The sequence below is a fragment of the Eleginops maclovinus genome, chromosome 11, assembly GCF_036324505.1.
Source record: "Eleginops maclovinus isolate JMC-PN-2008 ecotype Puerto Natales chromosome 11, JC_Emac_rtc_rv5, whole genome shotgun sequence".
NCBI classification, from domain to species: domain Eukaryota; kingdom Metazoa; phylum Chordata; class Actinopteri; order Perciformes; family Eleginopidae; genus Eleginops; species Eleginops maclovinus.
Window position 1 is genome coordinate 6,529,884 of NC_086359.1, and position 24,960 is coordinate 6,554,843.

General features: G+C 40.9%; 6 protein-coding genes across 8 annotated transcripts; 4 read left to right on the top strand and 2 right to left on the bottom strand.

Annotated features, from left to right (window-relative positions):
• Nucleotides 1-72: 72 nt before the first annotated feature.
• Nucleotides 73-3,363, top strand: LOC134871543 (alpha-crystallin B chain-like). The gene is made up of 3 exons (XM_063894267.1): nt 73-347; nt 687-809; nt 896-3,363. The coding sequence occupies exons 1-3, from the start codon at nt 168-170 to the stop codon at nt 1,085-1,087; spliced, it is 495 nt and encodes a 164-aa protein (XP_063750337.1). The 5' UTR covers nt 73-167; the 3' UTR covers nt 1,088-3,363.
• Nucleotides 1,982-3,739, bottom strand: mia (MIA SH3 domain containing). The gene is made up of 4 exons (XM_063894268.1): nt 3,187-3,739; nt 2,921-3,054; nt 2,661-2,771; nt 1,982-2,575 (listed from the first exon to the last, which is right to left on the bottom strand). The coding sequence occupies exons 1-4, from the start codon at nt 3,302-3,304 to the stop codon at nt 2,552-2,554; spliced, it is 387 nt and encodes a 128-aa protein (XP_063750338.1). The 5' UTR covers nt 3,305-3,739; the 3' UTR covers nt 1,982-2,551.
• Nucleotides 3,740-3,813: 74 nt separating this feature from the next.
• Nucleotides 3,814-8,970, top strand: bicdl2 (BICD family like cargo adaptor 2). Of its 2 annotated transcripts, XM_063894960.1 has the most exons (10): nt 3,814-3,928; nt 4,574-5,051; nt 5,621-5,836; nt 6,098-6,214; nt 6,811-6,957; nt 7,145-7,291; nt 7,488-7,562; nt 8,199-8,281; nt 8,381-8,495; nt 8,613-8,970. In XM_063894960.1, the coding sequence occupies exons 2-10, from the start codon at nt 4,809-4,811 to the stop codon at nt 8,778-8,780; spliced, it is 1,311 nt and encodes a 436-aa protein (XP_063751030.1). In that variant the 5' UTR covers nt 3,814-3,928; nt 4,574-4,808; the 3' UTR covers nt 8,781-8,970. The 2 variants fall into 2 exon arrangements, with proteins under 2 accessions (XP_063751030.1, XP_063751031.1); XM_063894961.1 differs by lacking the exon at nt 7,145-7,291.
• si:dkey-71l1.1 (uncharacterized protein LOC569883 homolog) lies at nt 8,634-18,900 on the bottom strand. 2 transcript variants are annotated; one of them, XM_063894962.1, is made up of 10 exons: nt 18,786-18,900; nt 12,910-13,109; nt 12,713-12,780; nt 12,510-12,602; nt 12,271-12,372; nt 12,068-12,173; nt 11,596-11,718; nt 11,393-11,469; nt 11,204-11,306; nt 8,634-11,103 (listed from the first exon to the last, which is right to left on the bottom strand). In XM_063894962.1, exons 1-10 carry the CDS (start codon nt 18,833-18,835, stop codon nt 10,964-10,966), a joined length of 1,062 nt encoding a protein of 353 aa, XP_063751032.1. In that variant the 5' UTR covers nt 18,836-18,900; the 3' UTR covers nt 8,634-10,963. The 2 variants fall into 2 exon arrangements, with proteins under 2 accessions (XP_063751032.1, XP_063751033.1); XM_063894963.1 differs by lacking the exon at nt 18,786-18,900 and adding an exon at nt 13,696-14,061.
• fdxacb1 (ferredoxin-fold anticodon binding domain containing 1) lies at nt 14,018-17,563 on the top strand. Its single transcript, XM_063894956.1, is given in 7 exon segments — nt 14,018-14,555; nt 15,304-15,460; nt 15,556-15,759; nt 15,865-16,023; nt 16,132-16,262; nt 16,265-17,107; nt 17,110-17,563. Coding segments are annotated over 7 exon segments (1,896 nt in total). The 5' UTR covers nt 14,018-14,383; the 3' UTR covers nt 17,340-17,563.
• On the top strand, nt 18,221-24,929 carry alg9 (ALG9 alpha-1,2-mannosyltransferase). Its single transcript, XM_063894958.1, has 15 exons — nt 18,221-18,396; nt 19,480-19,615; nt 19,788-19,922; nt 20,268-20,338; nt 20,442-20,530; nt 21,248-21,383; nt 21,494-21,581; nt 21,700-21,805; nt 22,483-22,605; nt 22,905-23,059; nt 23,149-23,278; nt 23,551-23,698; nt 23,785-23,914; nt 24,001-24,131; nt 24,294-24,929. Exons 1-15 carry the CDS (start codon nt 18,257-18,259, stop codon nt 24,415-24,417), a joined length of 1,842 nt encoding a protein of 613 aa, XP_063751028.1. The 5' UTR covers nt 18,221-18,256; the 3' UTR covers nt 24,418-24,929.
• The last annotated feature ends 31 nt before the right edge of the window (nt 24,930-24,960 follow it).

The following is a 24,960-nucleotide window of genomic DNA, read 5'->3' on the forward strand; positions in this document are numbered from 1 at the left end:
GAGGGGGGGGACACAGAGGACGTGAATAGTGACAGAGCCACGGTGCGATGGGAGGAAAAGGCCTATAAAAACGGGTGCAAGGGAGCACAACAGCACCCATCTCGGACCAAGTCAAACCAAGAGTCTGCCTCCATCGCTTCCAACGTGTTTTACTCTGGAATCTAATCATGGATATCCCCATCCAGTATCCCTGGTACCGTAGGGCCTTCCCACAGCGACTCACTGACCTCTCCATGGCAGAACCTCTCACTGATTGGCCACTTTTCTGGCCCTTCCCCTGGTCCTTCAACTGGATGCGCCCTTCCTCAATGCGCTGGTTCAACTGGCCAGACAGTGGGTACAGTGAGGTAAGTCAGATTATCCTGTGTCTGAAAAAATATTTACATTGTCTCATGTGAAGTACCAACAGTTTGGATGCTAACCTTAAAAATGTCACCAATATCTCTTGTAAAACTTCTTATCATAAAATCAATAGGTAATGTTCTGCAGTTTAGAATGATGTGACTGGCCAGTAGATGTATTAAATGCACATACATCTTCAGTATGTGTGATTTGTTACTATGATTTCACATTATATAGTCAAATATGACACTGAAGAAAACCCTCTTTAGTTCCCTGTATCATTTTTTATGATTACAGGGCTTTTACTGATCAAATACAAGCTAACAGATGTTGTTTCTTTATAGATGCGCATTGAAAAGGATCGCTATGTCATTTTACTTGATGTGAAGCATTTCTCGCCCGAGGAGCTGTCTGTCATTGTTAGTGACGGATCCATCACCATACACGGCAAACATGAGGGCAGACAGGTCAGAAGGACTTTTAGAGAGAGATCTGCAGAAATAGTCAAACAAAATTGAATTGTTGACAATTTACTGTGTATTTTGTTTTCCAGGACGACCACGGCTTTGTGTCGAGAGAGTTTCGAAGGAAGTACAGACTTCCTGCTGGTGTGTCGGGTGCCGACGTCACCTCCAGTCTCTCGTTTGATGGTATTCTCACCATCACTGCACCTCGGTCATCCACCGGCCCTGAGCACCCTATTCCTGTTTCCTGTGAAGACGGAGCACCTAAACAGAATATGTAGAGCGGGGTGACGCTACTCACTACTACTTACCCCAAGTGCTGCCTGTTTTTATAACTAACCTGTTTCAGTAGTTTTGTAGTGCACTCATGCAGTAGGCAGGGGATACAGGGTTAGATATCTAAAGGGCAAGTGCCTTATAATTCTTTAGGATCTTTATTCTAACTCACTGTTATTCGAATGTCTCTGCCAGACAATGGTGCTTTTAAACCAAAGGCTAATTGACTATATTTGACACATTTTTGTGCAGATGCAGTGGGGAGGTGAAGGATTATGATCACAAACCTGCATAATCCATCAAAACTGCTTTTATCACAAAAACTGCAGCTCCCTTTTAGTGGAAATGGCTATAGTACATTTTAGGGAGTGGAAATCGAATACCTTCTCAAAATTGTCAACTGAAGGTGATAACAGACTAAAATTGTCAAACTTATTACATTTACAGTGCACAGTACTGTCTGAGTTGGTATGAGTAAGATGCAAACTGTGCTTTGTTTATTATTTTTAGAATAGTGTTGGTTTTTGTATTTTACGTGGAGTAGGGAGTTCTCTGGAAGCATACGCAGTCATCTTTTGTTTGTTCAATAAATGACACCAAAGGACTTGGGACCAGGTGTGTTCACGTTGAGAGGATGACCTCGTGTGAGAATGAGCAGGAGGGAAAAAGGGGACTCTGGAGAAACTGATTTTTGGAGAGGGACAGATTTTATCATTGGGCTCCTTTTCTGCTGAGGAGCATGGCCTCTGAGCTGCTAAGGAAAGTGTGTGTGGATGTATGTGAGAGAGAGTGCATATGTAGATGCAAAGGTTACAGATAATTCCTTCATTTCGGCAACAACCCTCTGGCATATTAACACAGAAAAATAGAATAAATGTTGAAACTCAAAATCACATGTCTGTGTGTGTTCCTTTTTTTAATGTCGGTTTTTTGAAAGGCACAAAACAACAAATGCATACAATACATTTGGAGAGAAGCTGATGAATCATACTTGAATCATGATTAGTTTATTTGCAGTGCAATTTGTCCACTGCTGCAAAATCCCCTTTACTAATTCCAAAGAAATCTGTTATATTTTGTGTTGATATTTTGTAGACAGTTGACACGCATTGCTATTTATTTTGTCATGCAAAACAACCCAAGGAATGGAGCACAAATAGCGTGAATCAAAAAATGTGAAACAGATACAATCAGAACGATGGAGTATTACAGAGAGAAACGGACACAAGTCAAATATAGAGCGTTAAGCAGCAATAGTCCTTTTAAAGCGCTTTGAAATCTTCATTATGATCCCCATCTACATTCATATTTTGTTGTGCTGAGCTGTGCATATCTTCTAAGGTGCAGGTTATCAACAGATTGGATTAGCAAAACTACATATTGTCAACAATCTGTGTAAAATAATGAAAAAATGTTGTCTTGGATTGTATTTTATAACCATGTTGGTCTCTTTGTTAGTAAGTGCAGCATTAGTTGCAGTAGAAGTCCCATTTCTGAAAATAAAAGAGAGGTAGAATTAAAAGAAAGCATCACTTGTTCTTTACATGAGTGTGTATAAATGAGTGTGTGTTAACCTACAGTAGTCTTGACTTCAGTGCTGGCTGGCATGAGAGGATGGTTCTCCTCCACTACACTGCTTGGGAAGTGACCAATGCGAGCCTCCTGCTGTCCGTAATAGGAGTCTTGTACCTGCAAACAGATGAAATCGACTCAAATTATTGACATTGTCACTTTTGAGAGGTGTGTTCTGGAGAGGATTACATCATGACTTAAACAAAGACACGACAAGTGTTTTGGTTTAGAGCTGTGTCAAAGCAAAAGGCTTTTTTTTAACTTACACTGCCTGCCCAGAAGAGGTTCCCTCTGTCCTTTAGCATTGCATAAACATAGATGAGCTGCCCCTGTCTGATTGGGATGAACCTGCAGTCACCAGGGTAGTAGTCCTGCACTGCACGAGCTATCAGGATAGGATCTGTGCAGGAATAGATGTCATATTGTAATGCACATTAAGAAAGCTAAGCATGTGTATCATCATTTCCATTCTACCTACTACACTGTTGTTTAACTGTCACTAGCAGCTAAAAGAAGTTAGTGTGATACTTACGGCTGCATTCCGAGTCAGCGCAGAGTTTCTTGTCAGAGAGTTTAGGCATCTGCCTTCCAGCTTCAGAGGTGGGCATCAAAAGCCACACTGAAAGAGCAAGCCAGAGTTTGCAATGCATGTCTGTATTTGAAAGCACCTAATGATCCAACGCTCTTGATTAAAGCTTATTAAAAGCTTGTGGGCTTTCTGTTCTGTTTCCCGTCTCTGAGAAAGAAGGAGGTTGCACGGATGGCAGTCCCTTTTTCTACTCTCCCTACCCCCTTACCTCATACACAAACAGACACAGAGCTCCTTTCAAACCCTACAAGCAGGTAAACAGAATGGGGGTGAGGAGGAGGAGGGCCAGATTAGACAGACCCCTGCTTGTCCTGACCTTCCCCTCTCTCAATCCCTCACCCCGTGTCACCCTTGCTCAGACAGCAGAGTGCAAAACTTTGTAGAAACACATTCCTCAGAGCTTATCCATGTTTTCCTTTCGTTGTCCAGCCACTAGATGTCAGAACATTTTACAACAAACATATTACTTTGTCCCTCAGAGTATTCCTCTCCCTGGTTTGCTTCCTTTACCTTACTAACTCTAGGAGGAGGAGCCACTGGCTGTATTTACATACTGTATGTTTCCACTGCCAAGGAAACCAGCTGAGCCTCTCTTGTGCAAACACAGACACACAAACACTCACGCATAAGCTCACCAAACAGGAAGACTGTACCTGTTTACTGTGAGTTGGCTGGGAACTGTCAGGTAAGACAGACTTACATTTTTGTTCCTCCAGAGTTTAACAGGTTAATGGAGAGTATGTTGGATCTCATTATGAAAATAGTTTATGATGTTTATAGGATAAGTTCATTTTGTGTTCTTTTAAAATGATGTATAACAGGAATATAGCATGGTTTCAAGGTAGTTTATTGGGTGAGATGCCAGATTGTGACATCAAATTTAAAGATGAATCACATGGGAGGCTAAAACTTCAGAGGGCAGCTACAGTGTGACCAAAATTCAGTTTAAATGGACAAAATGTTGACATGATCCTGCAGTGAAAATATGTGGTGTTTTCAAATGTGAATTTGGGTAAAACATCAACACAACACCTGGACTTTAGAGACCTGAGACTTTCTTCAGAGACGTTGTATTTTTAGGACATAATGAAGCACAACACCTTTGGAATTTAGGGAGGGGAGTGGAACAAAGATAACAGGGGAGCTGGTATTTCGGTCAGAGTAACAAAAGCACCTGTTAGACAAAAGACCTCCTTTAAGGCAATGTAAGATTATATTACTAAATAACAACTAAAGCTGTCATGCATGTCCTGATTCTCGCAGCTGACGTCAATACATCTGTTTGCTGTGGTTTTCTGTGCTATTAATGGCCTTTTTTTTTTCCTGATAGTGTTATCAACAAACAAGACAAGATTTGAACAACATTAGGACTCTTGGAAGCACATTGGAGAAGAGACATCAGGATTACAAAAGTGAAAAATCAAACTCAATCCTTTCTGGACCCAATCATCAAGTTACAGAAGAAAGATTCATGGCGGGCCACCTGCAACCTGTGTGATACGAGTCCAATATCTGGGACGATGCTTTCTATCTAGACCCACAACACAAGACTGCAGCTATCAACAATGTTCACCCCAAGAAAAAGCAGCCTCCCGTCCCCCAGCTTGGAGGACTCCTTCTTTCCCCTATCCTCTTCTTCCTCAGTCTCACTTTCCTTTGCTCTCCCCTCATCCACATCCTCTCCTGGCAGCAGTGACAGCGGAGGGATAGAGACAGATCTGATACTAGCTGCAGAGCTGGGGCAGGCTTTACTGGAGAAGAATGAGGAGCTGGCAGCCTCCCTGGAGCAGAGGGAGAGAGAGATGGAGGTAAGGATAAACCTGCTGTAAGAAATGTTTCCTGTGACTAAACACTCTATTGTTATTGGGAAGAAAAGGAGCACAAACATGTTTTAACACAGAGAAGCATGCATGACAGTTGAGTTAGTCATACATGTGCACAGCCTTGTAAGTCGGTAAATAATTATGATCAAAGTTGAATTTATGCTACGTTAGAGAATGGAAATTACAGTTCTCACACCCTAATCAACCAATGATGATAACAAAATCTACTGAGGTAACATTTTTGGCATTCTTCTGTCTTTACATATCACACATATTATTATATAAAATGGTAGAAACGATGCTAGTTTTTTTTCTTAGTTGATTTGCATACTGCTTGTTTTCTTTAAGTATTTTTCGTGGCTGTTACTAGAGGTAAATCCTCCAGGTATACACTACATAAATATAGATGTTAAACCTAGCTGTCTGTATCGAGACAGATTTACACTACAGGCAAAATCAGAGATTCCAATTGCAGAGATTACATGAAATTATCCACGTATATTATTATTATCCGTCTTGCTTGTGCCCAGTTAATGTTGCCTCTACTGTCTCAGGCCTTACAGCAGGAGAAGCATGTTCTGCACAGGAAGCTGGAGATGAATGAACTGGTGTCTGGACAGAGAGAGGCAGAGCTGACTGCAGATTTAGCTGCTTTGAGGGCCAATCTGGAGCGACATCACAGCCAGGGGCGCGACCGGCGAAGGGACGAGAGTGAGCAGCTGACTCAGTTAGCCAATCATAACCAACGCCTGGTGGAGCAGCTAGCAGAGGTGGGTTTATATCAGTAAACAGGCAGCCTTCACCCTGCCTTAGTGAGATGCTAACCCACAAAAGGAAACATTACAAGTATGTTTTAATGCTGTGACATTAAAAAGAATGTAAGTGTGTCTATGTGTGGGAATTTTCTGCATATGTCGTCACAGTCATGCAGACAGGGAAAATGTAGACCAGCAGGTTCATGGAGGCCCATCTTTGTCTCTTATTGCAACAAAGACATTTCTCAACTTTTTTTTGATCTTCCACCCACTTAGGCGGTTACATTGGAGCACTCCTTAAGGATCGAGCTTCGATCCCTCAGAGAAGACATGGATGAATCATCGTTCAGCCGAAATATCAACTTCACACAAATAGAGAACATTCAAGCAGAGGTAAACTTACCAGTCACTTCTGAATGTATTACATAAGCAAATCAATGATGAAGTAACTGAGGTGGTTTTAGTGTGGAAGTCATAAACATAATTTGCTTTCTTCAATGCTGCAGGATAGTAGGTGGTACAAAAAAATATTACATTTCAAACATGTCCAAATGGTGTGAAATTATAATACAACATGAAAGTAATGAGAGCTGTTTTTAAGTATTGTGCGTTAAATCCATGCCAAGTTTCAAGTCCTTGATTGTACGTCCAAGTCCTGTCTGTATGCTGACCCTTATACTATATAGCATTTGAAGGCCAAGCATGTAGCTGTCTCCTTATTGCTTTGGTGTTTTACCAAGTCGAAACTCGAGTTCTGTTTCGAAGTCTAAAGATAGGTCATTCATTAAGAAGACAAGTCTTTCAAAAGTCAAGCTGAAATCAGATCTCAAGTTCTGTTTCTCTCTTAGTTAGACTCAAATATAACATCCTTGATATTTAATAGAGTCAAAATGTCACTAGTCTTTTATAATAACCACTTTCTTTTACCTCTGTCATTGATTCATTCAGTATTTTAATTTATTTTGTATCTTTATCTTCTTCCCATACAGAACAAAGTTTTGCAGGAGCGGCTTTCGCACATGGATGCTCAACTAAAAGCTTCACAGGAGGTCAGCGGTAGACTCCGCATGGAGAGAGAGCGACTGAGAGACAGACTGTCAGAAATACAAACAAAACTGAAAGAGAAAGAGGCAGAGGTGAGGATGGATGAAACTTTGCGTTGAAATATGAAGGCTGAGGGAGCCGGAGGTGAAATCATGTGCTGAAAGGAGATATTTACTTGTCAGAAGTCATAAGGAACACCTAGATTGAAGTTCTTGACCTTTACGTGTTTGCTTGCACCAGTCTCTTAATGTATCTGTGTGTCTGTGTGTGTGTGTGTAGATAGAGCAGGAGCAGGGAGTGATGTTTGAGTTGCGCAGCGTCAATCGCTCCCTGCAGCGAAACAGTCTGAATCTTGGAGAAGACAGCTTTCTGGACAGTACACAAACAGAACCTTTATCTCTGCATAGTGAAATTCAGCAATCTCAGGTACACACACACACATAAAAAAAACTAAAAACTTTTTTATGTCCTTCCTGTGATAGTTAGAGACCGATCCCTACTGGTTTTCAAAAAGCAAACCTCTTCAAAACCAAATTTGCATCTAACGCCTTGACACCAGTAATAAGTGTCTTGATCTTACTGAGCTTTCTGTCTGTTGTTTTATGTCTCTCCTGCCAACCAGGCCAAAGAGGCTCTTCTGGCTCACTCCACAGTCCTGCAAGCAAGAGATGAAGAGATACAAGCGCTCAAAGAGGAGGTCTGTTGAACAGCTACACATACACCTTTCATAAACCCAATTTCACTTGGTGATTGACCTGAGAAGATACAATACAGCCGTTCAATGGGTTAGTTTAGAAATGGGTGAACATGTATACTCTGTATAGCAATGTATTTGTCTATACAGCTAAATAAGAAACATAACAGTCAAACATGAGTGATTGATGCACATCCATCATGCTACAGTCCACTCAAGGATGCGTTGCTAAATGAGATTTTAAATCAGAATAAAAGGCGTGGATATGTAATAGATTATTTTTGTGACCAGTTGTTGCCGAATATAGATAATATATGCAATTCATACATAAGTGTGATTCAGAAATTGATACTTATTTATCACATAAACCAAAAGGGGGCTTGTTATTGAAGTAGGAGACATCTTCTGTTCATACTTAACTTATGAATAATCATAGCTTTTGAGTTTTTTATTTATCTGTTTGCTTGTTTATTGACATTTTAGTGGAAAAACTATATCAGACAATAACCATATTTCAATGCAGAAGCCTCAAACATTCCTAAAGGGGATCTTTAAAATGTATGAAAACAATATGGAAATCTGAGTATTTAAATGATGATGAATAAAATATATATGCAATTTCAATGTCTCACTTTGCAGCTGCAATCTCAAAGAGATGAGTTGGAGTCTTTGAGGCAGGAAATCCAACCATTTAGAAGCAGCTCTGAAAAGCCTAGCTACAGGTAATGCCTCACAACAACGTATTTGTTGATTTGATTTACTCTTATTTCATGTAAGCACACATTGGTCATGTCATGCGTTTTATTATTATCAATATGCAGTGTCCTGGAAAGTGAATTGGCCATGGTGCGTCAGGAAAAGGAATCCCTAACGCAGCAGCTTCTCAACACCATTAAACACAAGGTGGTGCTGTCTCAAGAGCTGGAGGCCTGGCAGGTGAGTGTGTGCAGGGAAAAAAAGAAGTCTAAATTATGTGATTTTGCAACAAGTTACAATAGTTTGGTTTACAAGCAGAATTTCGTTTTTGCATCTAAACCTCTCATCCTGTTGCAGGAGGACATGCGGTTGGTGATCAATCAACAGGTGCTGCAAAGGGAGGAAGAGAGGCAGAGAGAAAAAGAGCGAGAGAAAGACAATGCAGTGGGATTACAAAGAAGCAAATCGTTGAGATTGAAGGGAGAAGCAGGGAAAGGATTCTTCTCCTTTTTTAAAGAAAAATAACAAAGACAGCTGGAAGCAGTTCAAACGGACCAGTGCAAGCCTTTATCTTTTCGCCACTGAAGTTGGGTGTGTTATCAGCACCAACAGGGATATGTTTACAAACCTCATATTTGAATATCTATTTGTATATATGTATGTACAGTCATTTCAGTGTTTAGGATTTTATATTAAATTGTAAAGCCACCAACAAGTCTCTGTAAAGTTTCTTTGTCACTATAGGCCTACTTTAAACCTTGGTCCCTGACTGAGTTCACATATAACATGCAGAATAGGTTATTATACAGATTGTCTTTTCCATTGAATACAAACTCAATGGAAAGACATGATTAGACACAAACAATTGTGTGACTACCTGGGCTTTGTGAATAAGCTTCATAAACATTCAGAGGGAAGAGGAAACTAAATAAATACAGAAATAAGCAAAGTTTCTGGAGAGTTCAGTCAGAGTTTGTCTGAACACAAACACACTGTTGGTGCGTCCATTGCTAGCTAGCTTAAAGCTATTGTAGGTACAGCCTGTTTGGTTGCAGAAACACACTGTCAATTTTGAGTTACTGGTGCTTCTTGACACCAGCTAAATGTCCAATAATAACTTCATATTTAACTTCGCTTTTGTGTTTAAAAAACCCTGAAAAAAATAGCTGGCACATTATCTTGCCAGATGCTAAATGTTGTACATAGAACCAAATCATCGAGCTAAAGGAGGCTAAAAGGCACGTGAGTTGGTGCTGATGTCAAGTTTAGAGTCAGGTATTCATTTTATGTTGGTTTGTCACTATGAGTAAGTGCTTCCATATTACATGTAGACATAACATCCATAGTTTTACAGAGAAACATTAATTTGTGGAGCTTTAAACCGTAATGTTGCTATACAGAACTGAAATGAATTACATATTAAGGAAATGAAGAGAAACAGATATTCTGATAGAAATAACATCTTTAATAAATTAAGTCAAAAATGACCGCCTCTCCCTTCCACTTCTGTCTATGTTTATGTTACATAATGTATAAATAATATAACTTCTGATAGCTTAAAAAGGACTGGAAATACCCCCAAAGCAGTGTGAGTAGTGCAGTTTGTATACAGGCCAGTGTTTCCACATGCCCTCATCAATAATATACATACAGTACAGTCATGGCTCCACAGAGTCAGTGCATCGCTGCTCTCACATCCCTCCACTAGAGGTTAGTTTATGGAGCAGCAAGAAAGAAGAAAGATACCCTTAATGGTCCCACAGAGGGGATATTTACATTCTGCGTTTGACCCATCATAGTGTTAGGAGCAGTGGGCCTGCCATACGGTATGTACGGCGCCCGGGGAGCAGTGTAGGGAACGGTGCCTAGCTCAGGGACACCTCAGTAGTATTTGGTCTTTCTGGGAGTTTAACCGGTGACCTACCGGTTCCCAAGCCAAATCCCTATGGACTTAGCCACCACCGGAACTCTTATCCTACAGTCAACAGGCTGTTTGTTTATGTGTGGCACCTCACACAGTTTCATATGCTGCAACTTTTTTTAACACAATCAAACACACAATATTTTACCCATACACACAGTTTTAAGGAACACACTGGCATTTTAGCACAATTGTACCTATTTTACATTTCAGCTGACCACTTTGGTTTAAGGTGAATAAGGGTTAGGGTTAAAGAATAAAGAAACATGATTTATTAAGTCATGGAGATTGGGAAATTGTTTTAAGTACCCTAGACATGTTTCCTGTAGTAGGACTGAATTTTTTAAAAAATGGTCAGCTAAAATGTGAGGTATACAAGAATTATAGTGTGTGTGCTTAACATAAAAACACATTTATCTTTAATTATAATCTATATACTTACATTACATTTCTTGAAGACTACTTACAATATAAAACATTTGCAGTTTGCAGTACAGTATGCCTATCATCCTTTCTGTGTTCATGTCCAGAAGGTGATGTGCAGCTTGGTTTCATGGGGGGAGTTACACATCCCAAGTCACAGTTGTTGACACCCTCAAAATCAATTTTTCAGAAACATCACCTCCCTTGAGGTAGCTGGCAAGTTTCAACACCCAGACAATCCACCATACTCAAGGTAGTTCAAGTGTTCTAACTTAAAATATCCGTTCATAAAAAACCCTCTGAAGCATGTCTCTGGATGGATATCCTGACAGCGAGCTTGGCTCCAGCAGGCATTAGGAGAAGATTAACCCACGTTGACGCCCAGGCCCACTTGTAACTTGTCTCCTCTGTGATTTACAAATGCACCCATAATCAGGGTGGCAGGTAGCGGGGTCAGGCGCTTCTCCAGCACGCCTCCAATTATGCACCGACTGTTTATCATACCTGGACACATACACGAAAATAGTCTCATTTTACATTGTATACTTGTCTATAGTTTTCACTCAGCATGAGATTTGAGACAAAGTTGCAGAAACTAATGTACCTCGAAACACCATGTTGGCCTCTGGGAGCTCCATCTGGTATCCAAATGAGGTTGTGGTCTCCTGCGTCCTGGTACTGGCTTCAAACTCCACCCCGACTTGGATCTGGTAAACACAAACACATGCATATTTGCAATATGCACCAATGGAAATATAGAGCGTTTATACATTAGAGTTTGCATCTGCTGTACCTGTTTGTTGGCTCTGTGATAGTAACTAGCATGGGCACCTCCCTTCCCAGCATTTAGCGTTGCCGTCCAGTTTGGTCCTGCATCAAGATCGGAGAAAAAAGGTGTTACGCTGCCGTCAAATCAAGAACAACAGATCATGAATTGTAATGGCTGTGTTAAACAACTTGTATGAAGCAGATTCAAAATGAAACGTAAAATCTTACTTGAGTACTGTCCAGCTAAAGTAAGAATTCCTCCTTCCTCTGCTCGACCCCGATGGTAAACCAGCTCCCCTCCTAAAACCAGCCCAGAAGTCACACTCTGCAGGAAGTGTGCCACAAGGATAACTGTCCAGAGAAACACAAACAGATGTATCATAGTTCGATAACCAAAGATTATTTAGGTAATTTATTTACTAGGGCTGTGGCCAACAATTATCTAGATTCACGATTAAAATGCGCATTATTTTCTAGATAAATTTGATTAATTGTTTTGTCAATAAAACGTCAGATTATACCGAAAACAAGAAAAACAGAAAGTGTCCATATTTGAAAAACTTCAGCCACTCTTTTTAGCACAAAAATAATACAATACAACAATTCAGTTCTTTTTTTATAGAAACAATTGACTGAATTTACTTTTTTCTATAAGCTCATATGAAAATATGCTCTTATCATTCCACCCGCACTTTCTCACCTGACTCTCTGAGGACGTCCGGATTGGCTACTGTCACAGCAGCAGTGAAGTCGTTCCCTCTGTATTCAGTTTCAAACTGCCACGTTACAAACTGGGACTGCTGGGTCTTAAACACAATCAACAACTCAAATAAAATGTTTGTTCAAAACGACGTGTGCACTGACAGCGTAAACATAATGGATGGAGAGACATTAGGATCCCACCTGGAACACTGTTCTGGCTCGTACACGCTCTGTGAGGTGCAGCAGAGCGTGAGCGTTCAGACTGCCAGAAGAGTCCATCTCTCCAATCAATGCCGGGGCATCCTAAAAATGTGAGGAAGGGTCAAGATGCAACCTGTCAACATAACTACACAGCAGCTTTTTCCGTTTTTATATACTTCCAAGCAGACCAATGATTGAGAAATGGTAAAATATTTATTATGTGATGACTCGTGTTTGACCTTGTCCTTGCTGTAATCATCAGACTGAAGATGCTCCACGTGGAATCGATAGTAGGAAGGACTAACAGCACTGAGGTGAAGAGCATGACTAATCTGGAAATAAACACAAACAAATTGATAATATGGCATAATAACATTTTCAGATGTAAGATGTACACCCTTATCTTTACAGATAATTTGTTGAATTTAACTGAATGTGTCACCTTAAAGAAGCTGCTCAGAGTTTTATTGATGATCATCTTGACTCCCTCAATCTGTTGAGGGAATACATCTAGGAAGAAACAGTCAGATTACATTCGTTGCGATTTCGCTATTTTTCTCAGTTTTTTTTACCGCATGGTTGTTTTACTCTTTAACTATGGTGTGCACTCTACAGATTGTACATTTGAGTTTGACAAACCTTTGCAGCTTCTATGGAGAGAATGAAAGCTGCCCGGGTTGGGTAGGCGTCCATCTCTCCTCTCCCAGCGTGGAGGACTGTCCCAGTGAGCAGGATGAGCGTCCCAGCGAGAAGGAGGGCGGTCCGTGGAGAAAGGCCAGTTCTGATGGCCCGGACCAGAAGACAAAGCCAGCACACTGCCCATGTGGGTGCAAAACTTCCTACATGATGCAAAGAGACAGATACTACTTTTTATTTATTGTCTGATTCATCTATAAACATATTGTTCTTTCATTTAAACAAACGCATCTTGTTATTAAATACCAACTAACGCTTAAAGCACATGCAGTAATATAAGGGCCAGTATTTTAGAGAGATTAATGATTATGCAATGTCACATGTATCTGCAGCCAGTGAATTTATGAAAAGGACAGAGGCAAAGTATTAACCATGCACAATTAAAATACAACTTTAGGACGAAAATAAGCTTTTCTGGACAAAATAGAGCATAGAAACATAAAGGTCCCGCATTATACAAACACCTTTACTCAGAGACACTTACAGAAAAATGTAATGATAAACATCAAAACTCTGGAAAAAAACATATATTTAATAATAATCATTTAATGTATTGTGCTAGATATTTAAATTGGATTGACTTGCATTCAAAGCATTAGTTGCGAAAATGAACATTACTATGTACATCATGCAAGGATGTTATTATTATGTGCAGGTGCAGCAATCCCGTTAGCTAGCATGACCTTAGCATCAGAAACAACACACAAATCTGTGCACATTGAGACCTACTTCCGTTGATATCGAGAGACGTTAAAATCCGACACGCAACTGAGAAGTGCACATCGGAACCCGTCAGGTGTTTTGATGATATATTATGAAATATAATTCATAGTGGGAACATCTGATGCAGCAAGTAGCTCCCTCCTCCAGATGTGATGCGCCAACCTGCAAATGAGTCCCTCTGAAAACACGTCGTTTTCTTTGGAAAGAAAGTATGCGTTCCCATTTATATTTAAAGACTGGAAGCTCTATTACAATTGTATAAACAACAACTATACCGGTCTTTTCATATTTAAAAAAATACGTTTTGTTATTATGGAGTTTGGGGATTCAAGCAAACGTTCCCTAAATGTTGTTTCTTGTCGGACCACTGTATCTGCGACACCGCTTTCAACGCAAGCTGCTCCAGTTGGTGTATTTCATGTGCTGCATCGCTGTGAAGCAGGAGAAGGTCAACTGATTTTAATTACCGTATCATCACTTTAATTCAAGTTATTTAGCCGTTTTTATATGAGACGCGTGATACGGACGTCTCTTCTTAAAATTTGCAGTTTTACCGATTATAATAGTCCTTGATTAAGAGACTACTGCTGGTCATCTGTCGCTCCTATGCGCCTCTGACACTCCTTTCGCCTTCGGCCATATCCTTCAGGGAATTTAGTTTTTGGTTATTCTACCAATTTAGTTTTTACTAGCCATGTGTTCTTCACGGACCATATTGCTGGTAGGAGAAGGGAACTTCTCGTTTTCTGCGTCTGTGAGCCAGTTATACTCTGAGACCAACATCACGGCCACTTGTCTGCAGCACCAGGACGAGGCACTGCGGCATGAAGGCTCAGCCACCAACATCCAGTCCATCCAGGACTCAGGTACATGAGCACTGTTTGTACCGATTTCTTTTGTATTGGTGAACAGTTACTACAGATATTGCCTCACAGACTTAAGAACTTGAATCGTACTTATTTTACATGTACTGCTACTTTACTTTAAACTTCACTCTACTGTCTGAAGTCAGAAGAAGGTTAGCTCACATCCGAGTCCTCGCTCTTAACAACAGCTCATGAAACATGATACGGAAGCTATTGGAAAACTTTGAAATGATCTTATATTAAACATTTCTTTTTCAATAAAAAGTGTTTCAAACATTGGTTTGATGTGTTGATGGCCCCTAAGGGAAACCCTGACTGCGAACATTAATGCATCAATACATATTCAAACTTCTCTTTTTTAATACTCCATAATAGACTGTTTTGCAAAATTAGTCATTTTTACTTTTTCTCTTTAAGATAAGATGACACCTTATATCCCCGCAGGGAAAGTCAGGTGTCATAGCAGCAACAGAATTAGACAGAAACACAGGTAGTACACAAGGGGTAATAACAATACAAATGAAATATAAAATAAGAATAAGAAATAACAAAAATGACATTAGTTAAAATCTGAATATCAACAGGTGAATGTACATATACAGATATGAATAAAGGTTAAGAATATATACATACATGGGTGCAGGACTATTACAGCACTGTGTATTACTACTTTTAGTTAAGTTAAAGATCTGATAACTTGATCCACCACTGATTTTGCTGAATTTTATGTACATATTTTGTTGATTAGGTGGAGAGGTGCTTTTCGGGGTGGACTGCACGAAGCTTGCACAATGTGCCTCTCTTAAAGGCCGTGTATTTGATCGTGTGGTGTTCAACTTTCCTCACTGCGGGAGAAAGAGTGGGGTTAAAAAGAACAGAGAGCTTCTCAAAAACTTCTTCCTCAGGTATTACTGAACCTTATTATGAATTAAAGAAGTTTTCAATGTCTGTTTTCCATGATGACATACAGTACTGAATACTTGTTTTCCTGTGCCCCCAGTTGTGTACAGCTGTTGTCTGAAGACGGGGAGATTCATGTTTCCTTATGCAATGGTCAGGGCGGGACACCAGCCGACCACCCGAAGCGAGAGTGGCACAACAGCTGGCAGGTGACAGCCATGGCAGCAGAGGCACACCTAATCCTCAGTCATGTCCGCCCTTTTGAAAGTGACAAATACCAGAGCTACAAGTGCACTGGATACAGGTAAGGTATAAAGGTGAGTGTTGCAGTGTATAAATAGAAATGGCCTTTTGTGTCCCTGTGTGTATTTGCATACCGTCTCTCTAATAATGGTGTTTTATTGTACAGGAGCCAGGATAAGGGCTTTCATGTGGAGAAAGGTTTGCTCCACGTGTTCACGCGCAGCCTCCCTTTCAGCCCTGCTCAGACACTTCAGGTTGAAGAGGCAGTTGAAGGACACAGAGTGGAATACAACATACCAGCCGAGCTCAGCGACTACATGTTCAGGTCCATTAACGCAGAGACTCTCATGCTGCTTCAGTAAGAAGCCACCATTGCAACCAAAAGAAAAATTATACAACCACATGCTTACTACTGTCTCTTCTCTTTCATCAGGGGATTTCTCTGCTCTGGTTCTATCCACCCTGTCAGGTTGGTGCAAGATTTTCTTCTCAAGGGACTGGCAGATAAGTGGTCCGTCTCTATGACGAAAGAAACCGTTCCCTTCCTCCTCACAGCTAAACGACTGCAGCGTCTTGCCCTGACTTCAAAAGCACACACTGCTACTTGATCCACCTGCTTCAGAAATACCAGAACTGTGATGCTCGCACCTCTAAAAACATAGAAAAACATCAGGGACACACAGACACACTGTCGGCCATGGGTGCTACCTCAGATAAAGTGAGGATCAAAGAAGCTGAGAGCTTAATGTCTGCATGCTCTCTGGTTGATGCTGAAGGGGAAGGAGGTCATTATGTGCTGCGTCCAACACTGCTCCCTCACATTGAAGAGCTTCTCCCTAAACGGTTGATTAACAATGCAGGGAGGCATGGGGAGAATGAGGGGAATAGTAAAAGTGTTGAGGGACATAAGAAGGAGGGGCCATTTGGGGGCAGTAATGGTGTCACCAGCTTGTTATTTGGCATTAGCGGCCTGGTGTTCAAGAGCGTGCCTGTCAACCTCTGGGCCCCGCCAGCCTTTCACGAGCTCCTCCTCAGAGGCATTTTCCCTTCAGATTGTAATCCAGTGAAATTGTTTGGACAGAGGCTGGAAGAGCTGCTCGCACCCTACGGGGTTTCCCTATCCACAGACCAGGGAGGCCTGCGTCTGAAAGCACAGCCTATGGGTTTGGTTGGTAGGGTATTTGCAAGCAACGAAGGTGACAACATAAGCGATGTGTGCGTCACTGTTTCCCTAAATTTGGACCTACTTGCCGTGCTCCTATTTTCGCTTCCCGACTGGCGGCTGCTGTGGTCACATGACCCCCGCTTTATACAACACTTTGAACTCTGCCCTTCTCCAGGGAAACCTTTTCAACCATTCTCCCTGTACCCCGAACACTTCAGCTTTGACATCAGCTTCTGGACAGGGCCGATGTGGATGAGAGGAAGTTCCACGCTGTGATACGAGAGGCCAGTCATGGGACCGTGGAGCAAGTGAAGCTCATCGACACGTTCTCACATCCTGACCTGAGCCAGACCAGTTACTGCTACAGACTCATCTACCACTCACACACACATGCTCTGTCACACACACAAGCCCTCCACTTTCATAAAGACATGGAAACCTTTCTTACTTCTCGGTTGCAAGTCACCATCAGGTAGCAACATTTGAATATCTATAGAGAACGTGTATTAACCTCCCTTTTTTTTCTTACGGATGTTATCCTTACATGTCTGCTTTGAACTGTGAAAACAATTATCTGCAAAACTGAAGTTAAAAAGTGTTTACAGTAATTAAAGCCTTTCATGCTATAATCTACATGCAATGTGATTGGAAGTCTGTGTGTCCATGTGCTTCAATCATACAATAAATGTTATTTAAAACATGTTTGGTCAATAGTCGAGAATGAATGTAAAATAATAAAGGTGCTGTAGTTGCAATAACCCAGCCTGAAACACCAGTGTTAATGAACTCTATTACAAGTTAAAGTTCTGTATTTAAATATATCTCCCCCACTGTGTTATAGTATGAAGCCTGAAATGCACATGCACGAAAGACGGTGATGGTATGGGGCTTTAATCTAAAACAATGTGTTTTTTTCATTTTCATCTGGCCAGCTGTGCACTGACACTGTAGTTTACTACATTAGTTGTAATATCCATGTAACTACCCAGGGATTGTAAAGTCAAATAGGAAGTGACTTATTGTGTTAGTTCATTCAAATGACTTAAGAGCACGTTACACATGTAGTGTGCATTGCATCAGGTAGTATGTAAGTTCAATTTAAAAGATAGCCAATCTATAACATCTCCATTCCTCATGTATGTGATTTCTACATGTGCTAAATATTAGGACTGTAAGAGCGGAGTGCTTTGACTGAATGGACTTTTTTTTAAGCTTCTTTAATGGCAATGCATTTTGCAATTAACATTTCAACATACACATCGGTATCACAATCTTCAATTCAGTTTGACATTGAGATCAATCAATTACATTCTTTAGGGACCTTAGGGAGCTGTCAATAACCGATCTGCGCCGAAAATGAACGAAGCGCTACTCGGAAGCATCATCGGAAAACATGGCGGCCAAGGCGCTCCGGCAGCGCACCAGGCGAGGCAGCAGACAAGATGCAAACAACGTAAATGTCCCCGCAGAAGCTCGGATACCGAAAGAAGAGAAAGGTGGCGATGACAGTAAAGCCGCAGAAGCTCGGCAAGAGTGAGTATGAGCCGGGAAGAGATATGTAAGTCTGGCCGGTGCTATGAGCTCCATCCCCGGTCTGACTGACAGCCCGAGCAGGGGGAGCTAACGTTAGCTAGCTAGCTACATTCATAAGCAAGTTTGAATAACAACACGATATCAACGACTTATAACATCCACCCAACAACCTACAGGACTGTTTAGTTTGAGCACTTATAAATACGCTGGTTGTCAAATTGTTGTTCCGCCTCTATAATTAGTATGTTAGTGTTTTGATAGAGCAACGTAGCGCGTTTTGGTTCGGGTCAGCTTCATTCATTCCCACTGCTGTCAATGCCAACCTTTATGATACCTGTAAACAGATACAGTGTCCCAAGAGGGTCAGCTGGTGCTCTGCAAGACCATACCTGTTGGTTTGAAATCGTTCTTTGTTTTTGTTGCAGTCCTCTGAAAGCATTCGTGTAGTTTGTAAGATGACGTGTCATAACAAACAGGTAACGTGAGGATCGATGCTAAGCTCCACCTGAGCTCACTAATCTGATGCTGGGTGTGAACAGGGTTTGAGGAGAGGTGTGGGTCAAGACTGATACTATGAACACTAATGAAAGGCATCCATTGTCTGTATCTATTATTATGATTGCTCTGAGAAGCACACAGCTGTCTGGTACATCTGGTAGGTAGTTATAATAGACAGGCAATGAAATTAAGTAGGGCTGAAATTATTTTCATTATTCGTTAATCTGCTGATGGTTTTCTATGTGTATGTCTATAAAATGTCTGAAAATAGTGGCACACGTCCAACCCAGTATTTGAAGTCCAAGGTGATGTCTTCGAATGCCTTGTTTTGTAACTCAAAAATCTCAATGTATCGAGGAGTAACTGCTTTCAATGTATTTTTTGCAATGATGAACCATTATAATGTAGTGTTATAATGCATCAGGGGGCTAATCACTGTTTAAAATCAATTTAATGTTCTAGTAAATATTCAGAAAGCATACGTGACTGATTTTTTATAATTCATTTTGATGCTGAAAAGGATCTGAAATCATATAAATGGATATTAAGCAATTGTGCATCTTGGTGGTTTTTTTGGATTGATAGGTCAGTAAGTCGTGGAGGGCAGGTGTGGGCTCCAGAAGGTTCAACTGCATTTAAATGCCTGCTCTCCGCACGATTCTGTGCAGCCTTGCTCAGCAACATCTCAGACTGCGATGAGACCTTCAATTACTGGGAGCCTGTGAGTGCCGCTTACTACTATCAGAAATCCTAAAATGCATTATGTTGTCATGTGTGACTCTTCCATGAACCTTCTTCACATTCATGTCAGTATATATTTACAGCTCCAGCAAGATACTGCTTCTCTTTCTTTAAAAGTTCATCTGTAATTATTCTGATGCTTGTTTGAACAGATGCACTACCTGCTGTACGGTACAGGGATGCAAACATGGGAATATTCTCCGCTGTACGCCATCAGGTCGTACGCTTACCTGTGGTTACATGCTCTTCCTGCTTGTTTGCACGCCCATGTTCTACAGACAAACAAGGTAACTTATATAAACTTGTTGTCAATTCAACCTTTGTTGTTATTGTTGATACTATAAATTACCTCACATGACCTTCAGTAGAATCAGCTTTCAAATGTTCTGGTGTGTTATGAGAGGACTGTGTTCATCTTACACTTTATTAGGAACATATACTCTATGTGAAATGAATTACAAGCTCAAATCCTTCTTAAAAATATGTATTTCTATATAGAAGATATCAACACACTTGCACACAGTTATATATACACACACACACACACACACACACACACACACACACACACACACACACACATGATAGAATATTGGCAGAATTGTAATGTTTGTGCTATGATTGTGTTGCAGGTGTTGGTCTTCTACTTCGTACGATGTGTCTTGGCATTCTCCTGCTGTGTCTGTGAACTCTATTTCTACAAGTGAGTCTACACTGCAGTGGTAACAGTAGATATCTATATATGCATCTTTAAATATATGACATGGAAGTGAGCTGTTTGGTCTGTTTGTGTGTGTGTGACACAGGGCGGTTTGTAAGAAGTTTGGTCTGCACGTGGGCCGTATCATGTTAGCATTCCTGGTCCTGAGCACAGGAATGTTCTGCTCGTCTGCAGGTTGGTCACATGTACTTACTTTTTCATCCATTTTTTGTTTTATCTTAATTTTCCGACATCAATTCTAAGTACGTTTTGAATCAATTGTGCAAAGGAGTACTGGCCAAGGCAGGGAAGAATCAATTGACTTTAAACGAAAAGCTAATTAAATCAAACAATGAATTAGCGTTGTTCAGTTTCATTTTATTTCAGTGGTCAAAAAGTCATGTATCCTCTTTCCTTTTTTTAAATCTCTACTGATATATATATTTGGGGTTGAAATACTACTACATTTATTACAGAGCAGTACTTTTCTCTACGTTAATTGCCAAGTCAGCACACTAATCAAAAATATGGAGCAGAACTGCCGTTTGCAAACTGTGGACTAAGCATTTTATTTGAGATGCATTTCTGGCCTTCATGGGGATTTTGTTCTCCTGTTCCTATAAAGGCCAGATGATTAAGGCCTTACAGTGTTAACCTACAGCTCTGGAAACCACTGCAGCATTATCAGTTTCTCTGGTTTCAGTATTTATAGGTATGTTTTTGAGTAAACATGTTTACCATATGTTTTGTGTTGCAATTCAACAGACGCTGGAATGGAATGGCTGCCATACATGTAGAGATGGATATTTAAGAAACCATTGGAGTATTCTCCAGAGCTGTATTGTGTGTCTGTACCAGGGTCTTAATTGTGGCTAATTTTTGTAACCCTTCTCTTTTGTTCTTGCTCCTCAGCATTCCTGCCTTCCTCTTTCTGCATGTACACTACGCTGGTTGCGATGACGGGGTGGTTTCAGGACTCGACACCGTTGGCTATCATGGGTGTCGCTGCTGGTGGCATCGTTGGATGGCCGTTCTCTGCTCTGATTGGGTAAGCTGGTAAACCAAAATGCCTTTTTATACGCACCATTAACTCCCAGAAAGACTGAAAATGAATTAAATTCAGACTCATCATAAACGCTTTGATTATTTTCCCCGAAGGTTTCCCATCGCCTTCGACCTGCTGGTGATAAAGAGGCAGTGGAAAAGTTTTATCATCTGGGCGGTTGTTGCTCTGCTTGTACTGCTAGTGAGAATATATTTTTTTATTTATAAATGTACCTCTTTTAAATTATTTTTACTTAAAGTATCACAGCTGTATTGTGTGCAAATGTAAAAAGGTATTTTGTGCTGTGTGTCTTCCTCAGGTTCCGCTGGTGGCAGTAGACTCTTTCTTTTACGGCAAACTGGTCGTAGCTCCACTCAATATTCTGCTCTATAACGTCTTCACACCGCATGGCCCTGATCTATATGGTAATATACATACGCACACTCCATTTATGTATCATGTTGGGGAAAACTGGTTGGCAAAACACATGGTCCTTCAGTTGGTTTTCAGTCTTTTTTGTCATGGACTGATTTTCACAAACCATCTTGAGTAAGGCTTATTGCTGGATTGGAATATGGTCTCGAAAACCGAGAAATTGCAAGTCCTCTTTTCATAACTAGTTTTTAGCCTGACAATTTTCTATTATCTCATTCAGCCATGTTACGCAGAGCCCTTTCTTTGGTAGGCTTTTGTAACCTTACAAAAGCTAATACATTTTGTTTTACTGTCAATACATCTACATATAAATAACATTGATTATGCATGTTTTGGGTATTTAGTTGAGTGTTTCTTAGGCTGATGGTATTTTATTAACAATTCAAAGCTGCAATATTATATAGTTGGCTCTAGAGGGCATAGTATCATCAACATAATCCCATTAAAGCCTTTAAAAGGCTGCCAATTGGTTGTAATTAGATGTGTGCTTCAATGAAGAGACACTAACAATGTGTACAGGAACTTTGATCGAGCTTGTGTCTCCAGCATCACTACTGAATGATCAGCCCCTCTGTATCTTTGACTTAAGTAACTTTTGCCATACCTTTTTATGTCTTTTTATTGTGTACACACTCTGCAATAAGTGTCATGTTTTGTGTTTTTCCAGGTACAGAGCCGTGGCATTTCTATTTTGCAAATGGGATCCTGAACTTCAACCTGGTGTTTGCTCTGGCCCTGTTTTCTCTGCCCCTCACGGCTCTGATGGAGACTCTGTTACACAGGTTCAATGGTGAGGACACTAAAGAAAAATACTGTATGTTGGTGTGCTGCAGAAATCAGTCGATCACAACTCAACTGAACATTATTTTAAAGATTATAGACATAAACAATCGTTAGTAGCCTGATATGTTGTCCATGCTTTTTTGGGGAATGGAAAAGATGTTGGACGCCTGCCTCTGCAACACTTTTCACGTCAAGTAGTTTGGGAGGTAGCTTGAATGCTTATATGATTTAAATCCAATCTCTATTTCCTGCTGCAGCAGAGATGAGAAATAAACCTAATCTTGTACGCACATGTGTTTCCTGCAGTGCAGAACCTGGGCCGTCCATACTGGCTGACTCTGTCTCCCATGTATCTGTGGATGTTGGTTTTCTTCACCAGACCTCATAAAGAAGAGCGTTTCCTGTTTCCCATCTACCCTCTCATCTGCCTCTGTGGGGCAGTGGCTCTCTCCTCTCTACAGGTGTGTTTGGCACTCTGTGTGGGTTTGCCTTATTTGTATTCGGCCACTTTTTAGAGTCTGTTGTTACAGATACATTTAATTTGTTGCAGAAATGCTACCACTTCCTGTTCCAGCGGTACCGGCTGGAGCACTACACGGTCTCGTCCAACTGGTTGGCTTTAAGTGTAGTCGTGGTCTTCTCAGTGCTGTCCCTGTCTCGCTCTGTCGCCCTCTTCAAAGGTGTGTGTAAGGTTAAAATAGATTAGAGTTTTCTCACCAGTAATTTTAGTTTGTTTTAGTTAGTGCCAGCTATAATGTCTTAAGGGTATGTAGCTACATATATACACAAAATAGACTTGGAGAAATGTTTAGGAATGGCTATAATGTTTTCTGTCTAAAGTTCACGCTTCTTAAATGTCCAATGTAAAGCAATTGGGGCAAAGCTCCAGCTCCTAAAGGAAGGTCAAGTCAGTCCAGCTGGATGAAATGAGATGTATCTCCTCTGTCTCCAGGCTACCACGCCCCTCTAGACCTGTACCCAGAGTTTCATCGCATCGCTAAGGACCCGTCTCTTCATGCAGTCCCTGAAGGCAGACCTGTCAGTGTGTGTGTGGGGAAAGAGTGGTACCGATTCCCAAGCAGCTTCCTGCTGCCGCACAAGTCAGTATCCGCGACTTCCAAGTGTTATAAAGCAGAAAGTGTTCTGTTTTTGTCAGGTGCTGATAGTTTCTCTTTCTGATCACCAGCTGGCGACTGCACTTCATTCAGTCTGAGTTTAAAGGGCAGCTGCCTCAGCCGTACGCCTCCGGTCCTCTGGCCACACAGATCATCCCGGCTCATATGAACGACCAGAATCTGGAGGAGCCTTCCAGATACGTGAGTCACTCAGACTCGTATGTGTTGACACGTAGAGACCGTACTGGAATGGTACGTCTTAACGGTGTATTTTATTCTCCGTGCAGATGGATCTACGGCATTGTCACTACGTAGTGGATCTGGACACAGAGGAAGAGACGCTGTTGGAGCCTCGTTATGCAGCCAACAAAGAGGAGTGGAATATCATTGCCTTTAAGCCTTTCCTTCAAGCATCAAGGTATATTCACAAACTCGTAATTCACAATTTTTTTAATAAAAACTGATTACATATTGTAGCTTTAAAAATATTTTGATGACGAAATAAAAAGAAAACAGACAAAAAAATGTAAAATATAAAAGGAAATTCTACTCTGACAAAAAATAATGCTTTTTCTCTCAGGTCACATCCCCTCCTCAGAGCGTTCTACATCCCGTTTGTATCTGAACAACACACCACCTACAGGCGCTACGTCATCTTGAAACCACGGCGGCAGAAGCAGTCTCGTAAGCGGACCCATGGCTGACCTCTGTACCTTAACTTTGCCCCAAGTACAACATCTTACAACAACAATCAATACCATCCCCTCAAAACAACTGGTATTTGTGTGTGAGTGTGTGTGAGTGTTGGACATGGAAGCATGCATGTGTTTTGAAGTATTTGTCTCATGACACATTTGAAGATGTCGGACCCTTTAAGGACATTATGACTGCCTTGGGCTTGTGTGTGACGAGGAAATGTCTGTTTTTTTTTATCTCAGTTTGTGTGTCTGTCAGTGTGTGTTTGTCTGTGTGTAAATCAATGTCTTACAGCGGAAGAACACTACAAGGTTTAACTGTAACATATTTTAATTTCTCACTTGATTTAAAAATGTGGCCTGAATGGAATATTTGTTTTGCTGAATTGTGAGTCTAGTCTTGTAGTGTTTTCTCCTCTGCACTTGAACAGTATCGTATCGTGTGAGTGGTGGAGATGAATGAAAGCGACTGTGCGTTATTAATTTAACTTGGAATGTGAATAAAAACATGATTGACTGCTGTCACAACCCTCCTGTTATTTTTTCTACGGG

Bases quoted from the DNA above. Each gene is read 5' to 3' on its own strand.
- LOC134871543 (XM_063894267.1), top strand. From the start codon at position 168: ATGGATATCCCCATCCAGTATCCCTGGTACCGTAGGGCCTTCCCACAG. The intron at 348-686 runs GTAAGTCAGATT...GTTTCTTTATAG, and splicing joins CAGACAGTGGGTACAGTGAG to ATGCGCATTGAAAAGGATCG. The intron at 810-895 runs GTCAGAAGGACT...TTTGTTTTCCAG, and splicing joins GCAAACATGAGGGCAGACAG to GACGACCACGGCTTTGTGTC.
- alg9 (XM_063894958.1), top strand. From the start codon at position 18,257: ATGGCGGCCAAGGCGCTCCGGCAGCGCACCAGGCGAGGCAGCAGACAA. The intron at 19,923-20,267 runs GTAACTTATATA...ATTGTGTTGCAG, and splicing joins ATGTTCTACAGACAAACAAG to GTGTTGGTCTTCTACTTCGT. The intron at 23,279-23,550 runs GTGTGTGTAAGG...CTCTGTCTCCAG, and splicing joins CTCTGTCGCCCTCTTCAAAG to GCTACCACGCCCCTCTAGAC.
- mia (XM_063894268.1), bottom strand. From the start codon at position 3,304: ATGCATTGCAAACTCTGGCTTGCTCTTTCAGTGTGGCTTTTGATGCCC. The intron at 3,055-3,186 runs GTAAGTATCACA...ATTCCTGCACAG, and splicing joins CGCTGACTCGGAATGCAGCC to ATCCTATCCTGATAGCTCGT. The intron at 2,772-2,920 runs GTAAGTTAAAAA...ATCTGTTTGCAG, and splicing joins ACCTCTTCTGGGCAGGCAGT to GTACAAGACTCCTATTACGG.
- bicdl2 (XM_063894960.1), top strand. From the start codon at position 4,809: ATGTTCACCCCAAGAAAAAGCAGCCTCCCGTCCCCCAGCTTGGAGGAC. The intron at 6,215-6,810 runs GTAAACTTACCA...CTTCCCATACAG, and splicing joins TAGAGAACATTCAAGCAGAG to AACAAAGTTTTGCAGGAGCG. The intron at 8,496-8,612 runs GTGAGTGTGTGC...ATCCTGTTGCAG, and splicing joins AAGAGCTGGAGGCCTGGCAG to GAGGACATGCGGTTGGTGAT.
- si:dkey-71l1.1 (XM_063894962.1), bottom strand. From the start codon at position 18,835: ATGCTTTCAGAGGACTGCAACAAAAACAAAGAACGATTTCAAACCAAC. The intron at 13,110-18,785 runs GTATGGTCTTGC...TGCATCATGTAG, and splicing joins GAACGATTTCAAACCAACAG to GAAGTTTTGCACCCACATGG. The intron at 12,781-12,909 runs GTTTGTCAAACT...GTTTCTTCCTAG, and splicing joins TCTCCATAGAAGCTGCAAAG to ATGTATTCCCTCAACAGATT.